The sequence below is a fragment of the Lithobates pipiens genome, unplaced genomic scaffold (assembly GCF_037356315.1).
Source record: "Lithobates pipiens isolate NorthernLeopardFrog02 unplaced genomic scaffold, aLitPip1_a1.2 Scaffold_19, whole genome shotgun sequence".
Classification (NCBI taxonomy): Eukaryota; Metazoa; Chordata; class Amphibia; order Anura; family Ranidae; genus Lithobates; species Lithobates pipiens.
Genome location: NW_027507764.1, coordinates 237,323,740 through 237,339,759, shown reverse-complemented (window position 1 = coordinate 237,339,759; position 16,020 = coordinate 237,323,740). Strand labels below are relative to the sequence as shown.

Here is a 16,020-nt window from a genome sequence, read left to right as displayed (position 1 = left end):
CTGTGGACCTGGAAGGAAGATGGGCAAAGATGGATGGGGCCTCCAGCGGTGACAACAAGGGCTTCGTTTGCAGGTAAAAAAGAGGCAGTGTTTACTTCCTCTCAGGGCTGCATGCGTGCGTGAGCCGTCACTCACAGCACTGACTCCTGAAGAAACAGTCCCTTCAGAGTGCATGCGCCAATGACATCATTGGCGCAATATACAGTAAATATCCCCTAAATGGCGCACATTTAACAGATATTTCCAGTACCTTTAGGTAAGCCTTATTTTAGGCTTGCCTATAGGTACAAATAACAAACTAAGGTTTACAACCTCTTTAAACTTTGCCAATAAAACCTAGAATCTGGTTACTATGCACAGCTGCACCAGATTATGTGTGTAACAGTTTTAGTAGATCTCCCCCCATTGTGTCAGCTAGCAGCTCTCATAGAGGGTTGTTTATAAAGGTATCTCCAGCATGTGACAATGTTTATATACAGATTGTGAGCAGAAATGGGTAATTCTGTGTCTGCATTTTTAGTTTTTCACTCATATATCTTTTTTTTTTTTGAAGGTTTTTATTTGCCAAATGTACATACATGTCAAGTACAAAGCATAACATTTGTAACACAGTATATTCCATGGATTTCAACCAAATTAGCAATTTGTGGGTGGTCATTAATAAACAGACATCTCCGTGTAGATCATAAATTGTACATTTAGCCCATCCTCTCTTTTTTTTTTTTTTTTTTAAAGAAACAGTATATAATATACTACTTTAGGTGTAGCTTGCCATTTCCAATAACATAAGGTATAATAATGTTAACCTTTTAGGTCCTGTGCCGTGTGCTACCGCTCTCCCTCCATCAGATCTCATCATTCTTTCATACATTTTATGTTTCCCATTAAGTGTCAGATTGTGCAGTTTCAGTTGATTTAACCCATTTACCCCAGACTTTATTAAATTTCTTAGGGCAGCCTCTGGAGTCATATGTCATTTTATGCATGGTGACATTGGCATTGACTAATCCTTTCCAAGCGTTCAATGTAAGGTGGTCATTGCTAATCAATTAAAGAGCGATGAGTTTTCTAACATAATAAAATAGTAGCCTTAATAGTACTCTTGTATTATTACTCATAACCTCATCCTCTATAATTCCCAATAGTCCTAAAAGTGGGCTACAAATGTTAGGCAGATCTAAGGTGTCCGATATGAATTGGGTCACCTGAGACCATAGTGGCCTTATTCGATCTCATTCCCAGACCATATGTATAAAGGAACCCTCTGCAGAGGAACATTTTATGACAAGTGGGGTCGTCTCTCCTTCCCATTTTATATAATCTAAGTGGGGTGTAATCCGTTTGATGTAGGTACCTTAATTGGATCATTTTGTCTCTGGCAGATATAACCATAGGTAAATATGAAGCCAATACCTCCTCCCATTGATCCTCTGTAATTTCTGGTATAAGCCCAGTCCATTTCTCCCTAGGTTTCCTTTCTTTCGGTATACTTTTCCCTCAAGAGTGTTATAATAGGTGGAGATTAGTTTCGTGTGCTCCGGATGCGCAAGGAGTATCTCCATTTTGGAGTTTACAAGGGATACTGGCTCTGCTCCAAATTGAGCACGAGCAGCATGTTTTAGTCTGGTAAATTGGTACTCCCATGTATCTGGAAGATCCAGATCCCTTTTCAGTTGTACAAACGACTTCAAATCCCAATTATCATCGTATAATTGGTGTAAGTAGGTCAAGCCAAATTTGGCCCATCTATAACCATCCTCCAAATGAAAAAACTTCAAGCATGGGTTAAACCACAATGGGGTGTTGGGTGACAGCTGAAGTGGAGTGTCCAGTATATGTTTTAAACAAATCCCCAGAATCCGCTTAGCAGAGCCAAGCATTTCATTTCCTCTCTCGGTGGGTGTCACCCCCCTGAAGAAGAAATTTAATGGAGTCTCATAAGAAGTCACCACAGACGCCTCAACCGCCGCTGCCGCATTGTTCAGCTGTGGAAACATTCGCCAATGAATATGTACTAGTTGCGAGGCGAGATAATATAGGCGGAGGTCAGGTACTGCCAGGCCACCCCTCCCCACCGGTAGCTGTAGAAGCTCCAGCGCAATTCTAGCCACCCCATTGCCCCACAGAAAAGAGGTTAGTAGAAAATTAATGTGCCTAAATGTCTTTTTTGGGATGTATGTTGGGGCATTGGAGAGGATGTAGAGGAATTTGGGGAGGAAAATCATTTTAAACAAATTGGCCCTCCCAAACAGTGAAAGTGGTAAATCCTTCCACTTCCGAATCCTATCTTGGAAGGCTGTAATGAAGGGCCATAAGTTCATCTCAACAAATTAGTCCACTGGGAGTTGGATCTTTATTCCCAAATATTTAAATTGTGAGACTGTGGTTAAGGGACATTGTTCGGGAAGGGACAGGTTCGGCTGTGGATCTAGAGGAAAAAGGGCTGACTTAGTCCAGTTAATGTGGAAACCGGAAAAGTCACCAAATTCCTGAACCAGGGAGACCGCAGTTGACAAAGAACTGTCAGGGTCTCCCAGATACAGGAGCATGTTATCAGCATATAATGACAAGCGTTCCTCCAGCTCCCCAACCAAAAACCCCCTAATCGTATCATGGGATCTAAGTTCAACAGCCAGTGGCTCAATAGCTAAAGCAAATAGAAGAGGGGACATGGGGCACCCCTGTCTCGTTCCCCTATGGATCTGGAAAGAGTCTGATATAAGTCCATTCACTCTGACGCTCGCTCTTGGGTCTTTATACAGTAATTTTACCCATGAGATAAACCTCTGGCCAAATCCCATTCTATCAAGGATGGAGAACAAATAGTCCCATTCTACAGAGTCAAACGCCTTCTTTGTATCTAGAGAGGCAATCACTCTCCTGCCCATATTAATGTGTTGAGTCTGTACAGCGGCCAGGTATGAATCCTGTCTGATCAGAATTTATTCGTTTGAGAACAACCGACAGTAATCTACTGGCAAAGACCTTGGCCAGAATCTTGACGTCCGAATTTATTAACGAGATTGGCCTATATGGTATTACATTCTTGGGGAACTTTCCCGGGCTTGGGGATCACCACAATCAGCGCTTCTCTCATAGAGTCTGGAAGTATTTCGTCCTTTTCAGCTGAAATAAAAACTTTTTGCAAAAAAGGGACCAGTTGTTCCCTATGTAGCTGATACCAGTCAGTCGGGAATCCATCGAGACTTACCAGTTTTAAAGGAAGAAATAGCCCCAGATATCTCCTCCTGTGTTATGGGTAGGTCCAAAGCTACACTATCCTCCAGCGTCAATGAGGGTAAAGTAAGGGAGTCCAGGTAAGTGTTTAGGTCCTGTTGGGTATGTAGAGTCTGAGGCTGATACAGGATTTCATAGAAGTTTACGAAGGTGTTTAAGATCTCGGGCAGTTCTCTCACTGTTTCCCCCCTGGAATAACTAAGTTGCAATACCGTGGTCGGAGTATACAATGGCTTTGCTAAAAAAGCTAATAGACGGCCACTTTTGTCACCAAACTCAAAAAAGGACCTAGAGTGGTGTACTTGCTTTTTTGTAGCATGTTCAGTCAGGAGCAGTTTATACAGTCTGGTTCCATCTTGCCATATTTGGTACTTAATAGGGGATGGGTCCTGAATGTAATTACTTTCCGCCTCCAAGGTCTCAGATTCCGCTTTTTTTACTTCAGAGTTCAGAGCCCTGGAGAAATCCCTAGTTTCCACAGTGAACACCCCTCTCATAGTTGCCTTAAAGGCATCCCACTGGTTAGCAATCTGTGTGTCCCTCCCATTCTCTCTCTAGAAATGCTCAATATTTGTTTTGCATTTTATAGTAATAAATTCCTCTTGGAGCCAATATACATTCATACGCCAGTGTCGTCTTCCCCGAGGGGCATCAAGAACTAGCATAACCGCCAGCGGAGAATGGTCAGAAATGGCTCTAGGGAGATATCTAATATCAGCAATGAGTGGGAGGCCATCCAAGGTAGAGAGTAACAAGTCTATCCTAGACAGTGTTCTATGGGTCTCCGAGTGACAGAAGTATTCCCTTGTTCCAGGATGTCTTTGTCTCCAAACATCAGTGAGAGCATAGCTCTCGAGCCAGGAAGAAAGGATATAATGAGAGTTAGATATACATCCATGTCTGTCTAGATCCCCATCCAACAGTGCGTTAAAATCTCCCAATAGTAACAATGGGCCCTGTGCAATTAATACAGCTTCTTGCAATATTTTGTCTAATATCTGGAAGGAGAAGGGGGGTGGGATGTACAGACAAACCAACGTCAGGCAAACGTTAAACATTCAGCATACTAATATGACATATCTGCCATTTGGATCTAATTTGACCTGCAAGATATGTGCCGCAGGTTTCTTGGTAACCAAAATGGCTACTCCCCTTGAATAAGTGGAATATTCAGCATGTAATACCCTCATAATATTGGCTTTCTTCAAAGCCATTACCTTGGAGCCCTGTAAATGCGTTTCTTGTAATAGGACAATGTGAGGTTTATACTTCCTAAGAAAGAAGGGACCTCTTCATTTTTTAGTTCAGACCACGTACATTCCATGATATCAGATTTATCTTACCCACCATCTGTAACTAAAGAGAATATGTACTGTATGTCTGTGGGAAGTCTCTCGTGTGGAAGCACCTGGGAAACTTCTGTCCTGTGAAGAGCAGAGCAAGAGAAGAAAAAAAAGGCAGCACCCAGCACAAACTTAGAAACAACTTTAACCCCACCCTTCCCATCCTGCACTCAGCCCCAACCTGTTGTGTGCCTGAATCCCATAACTGAAATATAGTGTAAATGACCTTGGGGGGTCACGGGTCTCTACTATTCAAAACAACACTGCATATGTCTAGGCAGCATTACTTGAAAGAGGCAGACAATGTCCAATTTGGAAGTCCATCAAAACTGGAGGGTAAAAAACAAAAACCCTTCACGGGAGAGAAACCCAGAAACCACGTTGGGGAGAGAAATGCAAAAACAGATGGGAGACCTGTGAGGGAAAAATTAAAAAATAAAAATGCCAAAAAAACAAACAAACACCCCTCACTCGCTCTCCCTTCAACCTCTCCCCCAAAAGATGAGCATCTCCCATAGACTTGTGGACTTCCTCTCCTAACTCCGTGTCCGCTCTCTCTGTTGTAGAATGTTCTGAAGAAAAAAAACACATTGTACCAAACTGTTGTAGTGTCAGTCAGTATTGCAAAAGTAACAAGATGATGTTTACAGATGTTCATGGGATTGTTGGCGCCTTTGATCCAAACATAACTGCAATACCCTCAGCGGCCTCTGGGCTGCGACTTCCCCTATTGTCCAACCAGCATGAAGCTTCAATAGGAGTATTAAAGAAATAGGCTTTACCTCTGTCCACCACCCGTAGTTTTGCAGGGTAGAGCATACTGTATGGCATTTGTAATTCCTGTAGCCTTTTCTTAACATGAACAAAACTGGCTCTCTGCTTCTGCGTGACTGCAGAGAAATCCAGGTGTATGGAAATGCGGTTCACATTATACTGTAATTCACCCCCTGTACGGGCTGCACGAAGGATACTTTCCCAGTCTCTGAAATGTAATATACGGGCAATAAGTGGGCACGGGTGTGCTCCAGGAGGAAGTGGTTTAGAAGGGATTCTGTGGGCCCTCTCTATGGCAAATAAACGTGAGAACGTGGTGTCAGCCATATTATCTTTAAGCCATAGCTCTAGAAAATCTGCAGTCTGTTTACCCTCTGCTTTTTCAGGGAAACCAACAAAACGGAGGTTGTTCTTCCTCTGCCTGTCTTCCATGTCTCCCAGCTTTTCAGTGTGGACACAGACATCTCTATGCAGGGTTTGCACTTTATTTTCCATGGGGCGCACTACATCCTCCATATCACTAATCTGTTGCTCGGCTTCTGAGGCCCTCTCTCTGATAGTCTGTACATCTTGTTTAAGAAAAGACATTTCTGCCCTTATCCCATCAATATGTTCAGTCAAAGTGGTTTGGCATGTGTATATGGCTTCCATGATTTGTTTTAGTGAGGGTTCCCCTTTGCCCTCCATCTCCCGCATGTCCCTGGGGGGACAGCTATCCAGGGATGAGCCCCTCCTCCTGCCCTGAGACCTGCGGGGTAGCGGGCTTACCTTCCCTGGCTGCGTGGGTGAGCGAACTGCTCCGGTCCGCTGTGCACTGCTTGGGCCCTGTTCCTCTGCCGCATGGCCATCACCATCTTGGGATCACCATGCATAACGGGATAGGTGGTCGGCGGCAGATTCCAAGGATGCTGGCCCGTATTTCACCATGCCTGCACGTTCTGTAGGGTCCAGGGAGTCTCAGGGTATCTGTGCCGTGAAGGATCTGTGTCTATGACACTCAGGATTTAGGCAGGGTTCGTCGTCTCAGCTGGAGCTCCTTCACAGTGCTGCTCACATGTCGGCCACTAGCTCCACCCCCTCACTCATATCTTAAATGTTGGCAAGTAAGATAATCCTTTCCATTTTTGAGTACAGGAAGAGCATACTTGGCACATGGGTAAAAATTGTGTGTTTATTTTGCCAGCAGTTTTTTGCGGGCGTTATAGGGTTTACCTGGTTTTGGTGTTCACTTTCTAAATTGTATACTTTCTCTGTAGGTTCTGGTGTAAAAGATTCTGAGAGCCAAATTGATGCACAGTTTTTAGAAATTCAAGATCAGATTGCCTCAGAATCCTGGAATTCGCTGGAAAAGGTACACATTCAACGCATTTCCTTTTGTATTTTGTTTACTTAAAACTGCCATTTTTAAAAAAATTCTTTATTACATTTTTTTATTAAAATACAAAGTACATAGTGGAAAAAAATAAACACATCATCATAGGAAAACACATGGAGGATGTGAAATGTCAATAAAAGGCACATAAAGACATGACAGTACGCAGGCATTGTTACAGTGATAGGTCATAGTAAAATTAAAGCAGAGTTCCTCCCACTTTTACAACTTGATCTTAAAGGAAAGAACACCTCTCCACACTTTGTTTTCGGATAACATTTTGTTTTCTTTTTTTTCTTTCTTACCTTTAATGAAGTACATAATGTACTTCATTCCTAGCTTGCCACAGCCCAAGGCGTCATTTCCTCCTGCTCCCCCACTGCCTTCTGGGACCTGTGTGTGTGTTCCAGAAGACAACAGGGCCGTTCAGAAAGCGGCGCACGACTCACACATGCGAAGTAGGATGCCTGCGGGGAAGCCTGAAGGCTCCACTGCCAATTTTCCTTAATTAGAATGGCGGTGCCTACACCTGATACAATGGATGGATCGGCCTGGGGGGCGGGGGGGGCGGCGACATCACGGGCTCCCTGGACAAGTAAGTGTCCTTATTAAAAGTCAGTAGCTACAGTGTTTGTAGCTGCTGATTAAAAAATAAAAAAAATTTGTGGCTGGAACACCGCTTTAACAGCAATGGCATCCAGGTGTAACCTCATTGATATATACAGAGAGGGTTCATCTAACAGTGCTTCTCAACCTTTTTCTAGTCAGGGCGCTCTTAAGTATTTTCAGTCTCAAGGCACCCCATTTTAAGGCTTGGTTCACATTACTGCGTGTCTGGGAATTGATGTCATTAATTCCCAATTCTGTCCCCATGCATTGGCAAATGCAGCGCGTTTAAAAAAAAAAAGGGTCAAGGACTTATTTCCCTGTTCTGCAGGTAGGAAAGCCCATTGAAATGAATGGACTGCCCTACACGCAGCGGGACAGATGTGAACCTCCACTTGGGATGCTCACCTCCACACCCCAAATCTCCCCTCTCTGCTCACCTTTGTACCCTGAAGCCCCTTTCTGCTCACCTCCACCTCTCTGCTCACCTCTGTACCCCAACCCCCCTGCATTGCTCACCTCTATACCCCCCTCCCCCATCTGCTTACCTCTGTAACCCAGGCCCCCTGTCTGCTCACCTGTTTACCTCAAACCCTCCCCATCTGCTCACTTCTGTACTCCAAACCACCTATGGGCTCACTTCTGTACCCCAAACCCCCTATTGGCGCACCTCTGTACCCCACACCCAGTGTCCGCTCACCTCTGTACATCAAAGCCCCCTTCTCTGCTCACCCCTGTACCCCAAAGCCACTCTGCTTATCTCTGTACCCCCAGTTTCCTCAATGGAGCTACAGTACATGTGGAATGCATAATGTGCTCTTTCTGCTATTCTGAAAAGCTGATGCCCAAGTCAGTCTCCCACGTAGTGATGTTTGATGGCTCTTGGTGGTCTGGAGGGAGGATGAGTAGCTTGATGGAAAGAGACAAATTATGTCTCACTGGTGAAGCAGAAGTACATACCGTTTCAAAGCCAGTTAAAGAAGGAAGCGGGGAAGACAAATTCCTCAAACTCCTGAAGTGATAAGGAAGGCTTTGAGACAGAGATTGAAAAGTCTCTCGGTAGTACCAGGGAGGAAGTCAGGATGTCCTATGACTGGAGTCATACAAAAAGGGGATTTCTCAGAAATTATATCTCCCAATTCATTAAAGCAGAGGTGGACCCTGTGTCCTACCAGGGGTTGGGATGTAGTGGAGGGAGGAAGCTCTGCACTAAGCTGGGAGACACCACAATGGAGAATCCAGTTTCTTGCTCTAATTGAATCCAGTGCTTATTACCATCATGGGTGTACCAATCTAAGATTTGTGCAAGATGGACTAGCCTATGGTACTAAGGGTCTGGAAAACCCAAGCCACCACTTTGCTTGGGGCATGACAGCAAGGTGTAGGATAGTCTATGAGACTTTTGGGTGCATACATATGTGGTAAAATCTCTGCATACTTGTTTAGGGAAATTGAATTGGGAGGGTTTCTAACAGGTAGCATAGCCTTGGGAGATTGTTCATCTTGAGGACATTTTTCCTCCTGAACCATGAAAAACACTTAGTAGACCACTTTCTGAGAGGGAAGTTAGCTGAGAAGATCCCCTTTAGGGAGAGAGTTAAAGTTGTTGTAAAGGCAGAATTTTTTTACCTTTAATGCATTCTATCCGTTAAAGTAAAAAACCTTCTGTGTCACATGATCCCCCCCCAGTCCCCCCTGCATACTTACCTGAGCACGATCTCGATCCAGCACTGTGCATGAGAGCAGCGGCTCTCTTCCTCCTCACTGGCAGATTGATTGCGCTGGCAGAGGACCCGAGAGGAGAATGGTTTTGTACAGAGAAGGGAAGTATAATATATATATTATTTAAAACAAAAAACTAAATGTGAAGGTTTAATATCACTTTAAATGAGTCCCCAGATAGCAAATGTGGTGGTGAGCCCACTTAAATGTGACGTGAGGCCTCAGAACATCAACAGTGGCCTATAATAGGTTAATGTTTAAAGCCTAACGAAAATGTATTTTGAAGTTAGCTCATTATACTTCTCGAATTCCTCCAGGAGGGAGGGGAGAGGCTGGGTGACAAAGAATAACCGATTGTCTGCGTAACCTGCGACTTTGTGCTCCCCCTGAGATATTTGTAGACTGACAATGTTTGGGTTTGCTCTGATGTGGCATAGGAAGGGTTCCAATGTGAGGATAAAAATAATGGTGGAAAGGGTACATCTCTGCCTATTTACGTTAATCAGCCTGAACTCATCTGGCAATAAAATGTTAATTTTGACTTTGACCAATGGAACGGAATAGATCTTATCAATCCACCTTCTTAGATGAGTGCCGAAACCCAGATGTTGAAACACCACTTTCATAAAACACCAGTCTACCCAGTCCAAATGCTTTTATTAGCATCCATAGATAGCAGAAGCACCAGGATGTTGATAGCATGCACCAGATAGATCACATTTAGAGCCCTTGTGATGTTTTCTTTGGCCTCTCTATCGAGTATGAAGCCCACCTGATTAGGGAGGATCAGTCATTATCTGCAAGGCCCAAGTCCATTGGCCAGAATTTTAGTGAAGCGTTTTAAGTCCATGTTGAGCAGTGAAATATGGCTTTTGTTTACGCATTGGGTCTCATCTTTCCCTTCTATAGGAATAACAGTTATGGTCACCCATAACGTGTCATATGGGAAATGATGGCCTTCACGTGTCGCATTAAAAGCCTGAATTAGGGTTTGCATCAGAGAATGAGTAAAAGTTTTATAATAAAGTAGAGAGAACCCGTATGGGGCAAGGGCCTGGTTTTGAATCTTTAAAAAATTTCACTACACCACTGTGTGGCGGCACAGTGGTGTAGTGGTTAGCACTCTAGCCTAGCAGTAAAAAGGGGTCGCTGGTTCAAATCCCAACCACAACACCACCTGCCATGCTCTCCCTGTGCCTGCGTGTGCTTCCTCTAGCCACTCCGGCTTCCTCCCACACTCCAAAGACATGCAGGTAGGCCAATTGGCTTCTGTCCAAAATTGGCCCTAGTATATGAATGTGGACCTTGGATTGTGGGCTCCCTGAGGGTAGGGCCTGATGTGAGTATGCAATGTACAGGGATAGGGACAATTGTAGACACTCACACTGGATGGACTGGTGTCTTTATTCAACCTTACTAACTATGTAACTATAACCATAAGGAACTCTTCTGCAGTCAAGGGAACTTTTCTCCAAAGAAAGCTGAGGAATCCCAGGAACCACTAAGTATTGGTGGATTTCATCTATATTATCCTCCACTCCGACTATCCTCCCCCCGATGGGGTGGCCCTATCAAAATCTGCCAACTTCTTTTCCCAGGCCTTTTTCAGCATTTCTTCTTTCAGTCTACAACAGAGTCATTGCTGAGGCAGGCTCTCTGGTACCTGCTACTCTATGCACACAATCGATTTTGATGGCCGTAGTAGATTCCCTGTCTAAGAGGATGTTAAGAAGTGTCATGACCATGGAGAGTAGGTCTGGACCAGCAGTGGCCTCAGGGTTGCTTCTAATCTGGACATTGTTGCGGCAGCTAAGGTTTTCTCCATCATCTACCACCAGCAACAGATAAGTGACGGTTTGGAGATGATGGGATACTTCTAATGTGGCCAGGCAGGAGTCCACTGATTCCTGAGAGTGTTCCAGGGCAGATACCCAGGAATCAATGCAAGTAACTGACTGTCTGACCTGCTCTATTTCTCATGTCAAGGCTCTTCGATGTGGGCCTAAAGTCTATATCTGCTTTGAAACTGGCAAAGAGTTCTCTGAGTGCACTGCCAGTCATCCCCACTTAAGTGGCTGGGAACACAAGGCTTGACGTGTCTGAGAGAGCTAGGGCAACCAGCAGGCTAGGAGTTGGAATGGCACTGTGAGCGGGAGGGGTGGAGGAAGAGAGCAGCACATCCCTGCCTGCACTCCTCTCCTGTGGCTCAGGGTCTGTTGCAGCATGGCCAGGTTCCCGGAAGGGCACCATATTGGGAACAGATGTCGATCTTGTTTGCAAAGTGGGGAGGGGGAGTTTACTGAGTCCTCAATAAGTTCTTGCTGGGGTGTAGAGACTTTCTTGCCCTTTGGCATCTTGGTAACAAGGTCAAAACTGTATATTGCAGATGAAGTAGTTTTCACAGGTAACAGAGCTGTCTAGGGACATTCTTGGCCTTGCCCCCAAAGCTACAATTTTTACATATGTACTGTGTATATATTATCTGATAAAGGAAGGATCTTAGGCTTTGTTTTTTGCATTTAGCATTTTTAAAATTTGTATTTTCTGTTAACTTTCCCATTAGGATTTACTTGACCTGAATGACATGGTAAATGAATTTTCCCACCTAGTACATGTAAGTATGCAGTTGTCTCACACTTGAATCACAATTCCCTGGAATTTCTAGTTTCCCCTGTATACAACATGATTAGTCAATTGCTAAGTAGTAATCACGTTTTGTTGTGCTGATTGAATGCTCCGTGACAAGTGGAAATATGTGTCAGTGACACATATACATAAACACACATGACAGAGGATGTAAATTGATTAAATTTTATTGTCATAAGAAGGAATAATGTGATTTGCATCTACTAATTGACAGTAATATTTTTACTACATGACAGTCTAATATAGGTACAGATAATGCAATCAGTATATGCCACATTCTATCAGCCAATACCTGTTGTAAATTCATACGTTTCCTTTGTTCACTGTACCTGTAAACATGAAGAATATGAAGAATAAATAGGAGTATAGAACTATTCAGGTGGTTATTTCAATATTTACATTTTTGCACCAGATAATAATAGATGCTTATCAGTAAGGGGGAAGCAAAACCCCATAATGTGCACATTTGTGTTTTCCTACAATCTGCTTTGTTAGTATACTTCCTAGTTGAAACTGGTAACTGTGTTAATTGCTACCGATCACAATGAAGAACTTTAGAAAGAACGTTACCAGTGTATACTGTAAAGTTAAAACTTTTAATAAACACCAAAAAAGCATTGTGAGTATTTACATTGAGTACATGGTTATTTTAAACAAAATAGAAAAGCGTGGACTTAATAGAGCATGCTTTTTGATAATATTGTTTTGTGGCACTTTGGATTAAAATGTTAATGCGGGCTTTAATACTGGCATAGTGCCTTGCTTTCCATCAGCACCTAGAAATGTATCTACTATCACGTAGAACAGTGGTTCTCATCGCCTGTCCTCAGGACTCACTAACAGGCCAGATTTTAAGTATTACCTTGGAGAGATGCAGACTAGGAATACTGCAATCACTGAGCACAAAATTATATCACCTGTGATGTATTTTAGTTATCTTGCAAACCTGGCCTGTTAGTGGGTCCTGAGGACAGGAGTTGAGAACCACTGGTCTAGAATATCACCTTTGTTGCAAAGAAGCTATTTGTTGGTATGTATGTGCTTGTGTGAGTGTATATGTGTGTGTGTGTGTGTGTGTGTATAGAGCCTTCCACACTGTGTGTGTGTGTATATGTGTATATATATATATATATATATATATATATATATCAGTGTACTAAAAAAAATTACAATTTATTTTTATTGGTTTGGACAAGACATGTAAGTGATGCTTTAAACGTCTCCATTAACTTGGAATTGTCCTGGATTCAAAATGTATGAAAGTATCAAAGGGGATTGGTTTTGAGAGGACAGCGTATTGATGCTGTACACATATTCATTAACCACTTGCCAACTGGCTCATGCCGATATACGTCAGCAGAATGGCTCTCCTGCGCAAACTGACGTACCTGTACGTCAGTCCGCAAAAGCAGGATAGGTTGCGTGTGCCGCGGGTCCTGCGGACTCTCTGTCCGCCGGCGGCCCGCGATCGTGGCAAGGAGAGGCAGAACGGGGAACTGCCTATGTAAACAAGGCATTTCCCTGTTCTGCCTAATAACATGACAGAGATCTTCTTTTCCCTGCCATCGAGAACAGTGATTTCTGTCAGTGGTAGCCCACCCCCCCTGCAGTTGGAATATGTGGAGGGAACACACTTAACCCTTTGATCGCCCCCTAGTGTTTAACCCCTTCCCTAGCTCTGATCCTTGTATAAATGTCATTGGTCCCAAAATAGTGTCAAAAGTGACATAAGGATGGAAGCACAATGCCTCCATTTAGATGAAAGGCCAAATGACCTTTGGCAGAAGCGAAGACTGCGGACGCAGCACAGCTTTATCCTTGTGGAGGCTCAAGTAGGGAGACTTGCAAGACAAGGCCTTCAATCAGAAACCCTCCTGACAGATGTAATAGCCACTAGAAAGACTACTTTCTGAGAGAGTGTCAATAAGGGGATCTTCCTAATGTTTTCAAACGGCAGTTTCTGAAGCACCGAGAGCACCAGATTCAAATCCCAAGGAGATAGTGGTGGTCAAACTGGAGGGGCCATATGTCGAACCCCCCTGACCAAACGTACTCATCAATGAATGATTTGCCAAGGGTCACAAAAAAAGAAAAGACAGCCAAAGCTGATATCTGCCCCTTGATGGTGCTTAACCACTTCAATACAGGGCACTTTCGCCCCCTTCCTTCCCAGCCCAATTTTCAGCTTTCATCGCTCTAGTGCTTTCAGTGACAATTGCGCAGTCATGCTACACTGTACCCAAATTAAATTTTTATCATTTTGTTCGCACAAATAGAGCTTTATTTTGGTGGTATTTATTCACGACTCCGTTTTTTATTTTTTGCGATATAAGCGCAAAAAAAGCGGAAATTTGGAAAAAAAAACAATATTTTCTTTTTTCTATTTGAAAAGAAATCCAATAAAATCAAATTTTGTCATAAATTTAAGCCAAAATGTATTCTGCTACATGTTTTTGGTAAAAAAAAAAATCCGTTAAGTGTATAACAATTGGTTTGTGTGATCACGGACATATGTACGCAAATGATCATGTACATATGTGTGCAGGTGATCACGTACATATGTGTGCAGATAATCATTGGGACGTGTGATTTTAGTGGGACATATGTGGGGGACATGTTTTTATTATTAGGGACATGTGTTTTTATTATTTGGGGACATGTGTGCTTTGGGGACATATGTGGGGACATTGTGTTTATACTGTGTGGTGTGTTGTGTGTTTACACTAGACTGGTGATCAGTGAGTAAAAAGCTGTAAAAAACAGCTCATACTCACTGATCATCAGCCGGCTGCAGCGATCTGCTCTCCTCTCCTCAGCGACGACTTCTGTGTGAGGAGTGGAGGAGCCGATTGCCTAGCAACCGGCTGTTTGTTTACATCACATGACGGCCGTGATTGGACACGGCCGTTATGTGATCAGGAGGGCCAATCACAGAGCCCTCCTGCCGATCTGAGATGCGCTGTGTCCGGGTGACACGAGCACATCGGGATCGCGCCGCTGCGCAGGCACGCGTGCGCGCGATCCCGCTCCTTCTGAAGGACGTTCCTGAACGTCATATCAGAAGTTGACGGCTCCCACCCGGCCGTATATGTGCATTGGCCGGGTGGGAAGTGGTTAAGGCAAGTTTCTGATCCACTCCTCACTGCAAAAACAGCAGGATCCTGGAAATCGAGTAAGTGCGTGGACGCCACCCCATCTCCTCACATATGGAGATGTAGGCCTTCCATGTACGATGCTAAATCTTCCAAGAAGAGGACTTTCATGCCCTCAGCATAGTGGATATTACTGAATCCGACAGACCTCAGTCCCTTAGCACCTGGCTTTCAACAGCCATGCCGTTAAAGCCAATGACGGTAAAGAAGGATGAAGAATTGGACCTTGTGACAGAAGGTCCTCTTGCATTGGCAGCCACCAAGGGACATCCACCACCATTCGTAGTATGTTGGTGTACCAGGGACGGCAATGCCAATCTGGGGCAATCAGAATTACCAGAATCCCCTCGGCCTCCACTCATCGAAGCAGACGTGGTAGAAGTTTGAGTGGGGGAAAAGCATAAATCAGCCGATAATGCCCCCATGGAGCCACCAATGCGTCTGCCACTTCCGCCCAGGGATCCTTTGACCTGCCTACAAACCTCTGTACCTTTCCGATTGAGTCGAGAAGCCAGGAGATCCACATCTGGTGAGCCAAAATACATCCAGATGTAGCGACTATTCCCCTGGGTCCAGCATCTGACAACTTAGGTAGTCCACTTGCCAGTTTTCTACACCCGAAATGTACATAGCCAACAGGGCCGACACGCTCCGCACTGCCCACCACAGGATGTGAGTGACTAAGAGTGAATTCAGCCGTGTCTGATCCCTTTCTGATAAAAAGAGGCACTAGACAGGGATGTCCCCTATCGCCGCTGTTATTTGCATAGAACCTCTGACGGCGCTGATAAGATCCAGTGGGGAGTAGTGGGACTGACGATTAGGGGTCTGGATGAAAAGGTGTCTCTGTATGCTGATGATATGTTAATTTACCTGTCGGATCCTCAAATGTCTCTCCCAGCCCTGCTGGAAATTATTCAGAGGTTTGGGCACTTCTCTGGGTTCCAGGTCAACTGGGACAAATCCCTTCTATTTATGATAGACCAAGCAACATCGATAGTGCTACCTCCCTCTTGTCCCCTACAAATAGTCAGCTCCTTCTGATATTTGAGAGTCATGATACAACAACCAAAAATGTTTTTTTGTGCGTTGCGCTGCTGGATTATATATGTCCTGGATGGGGGGAGTGAGGAAGGAAAGAAGAGGAGGGGGGGGGGGGGAAAGGGGG

At 44.1% G+C, this 16,020-nt stretch overlaps 1 protein-coding gene across 11 annotated transcripts in view; it reads left to right on the top strand.

Moving 5' to 3' along the window:
* STX17 (syntaxin 17) overlaps window positions 1-16,020 on the top strand; it is a 176,563-nt gene that overhangs the window by 97,232 nt on the left and 63,311 nt on the right. For all 11 annotated transcript variants that reach the window (XM_077491811.1, XM_077491803.1, XM_077491806.1 and 8 more), the window contains 2 exons: window positions 6,611-6,705; window positions 11,618-11,668. In XM_077491811.1, coding sequence (XP_077347937.1) covers window positions 6,611-6,705; window positions 11,618-11,668 — 146 coding nt within the window. The remainder of the gene's footprint in view (window positions 1-6,610; window positions 6,706-11,617; window positions 11,669-16,020) is intronic.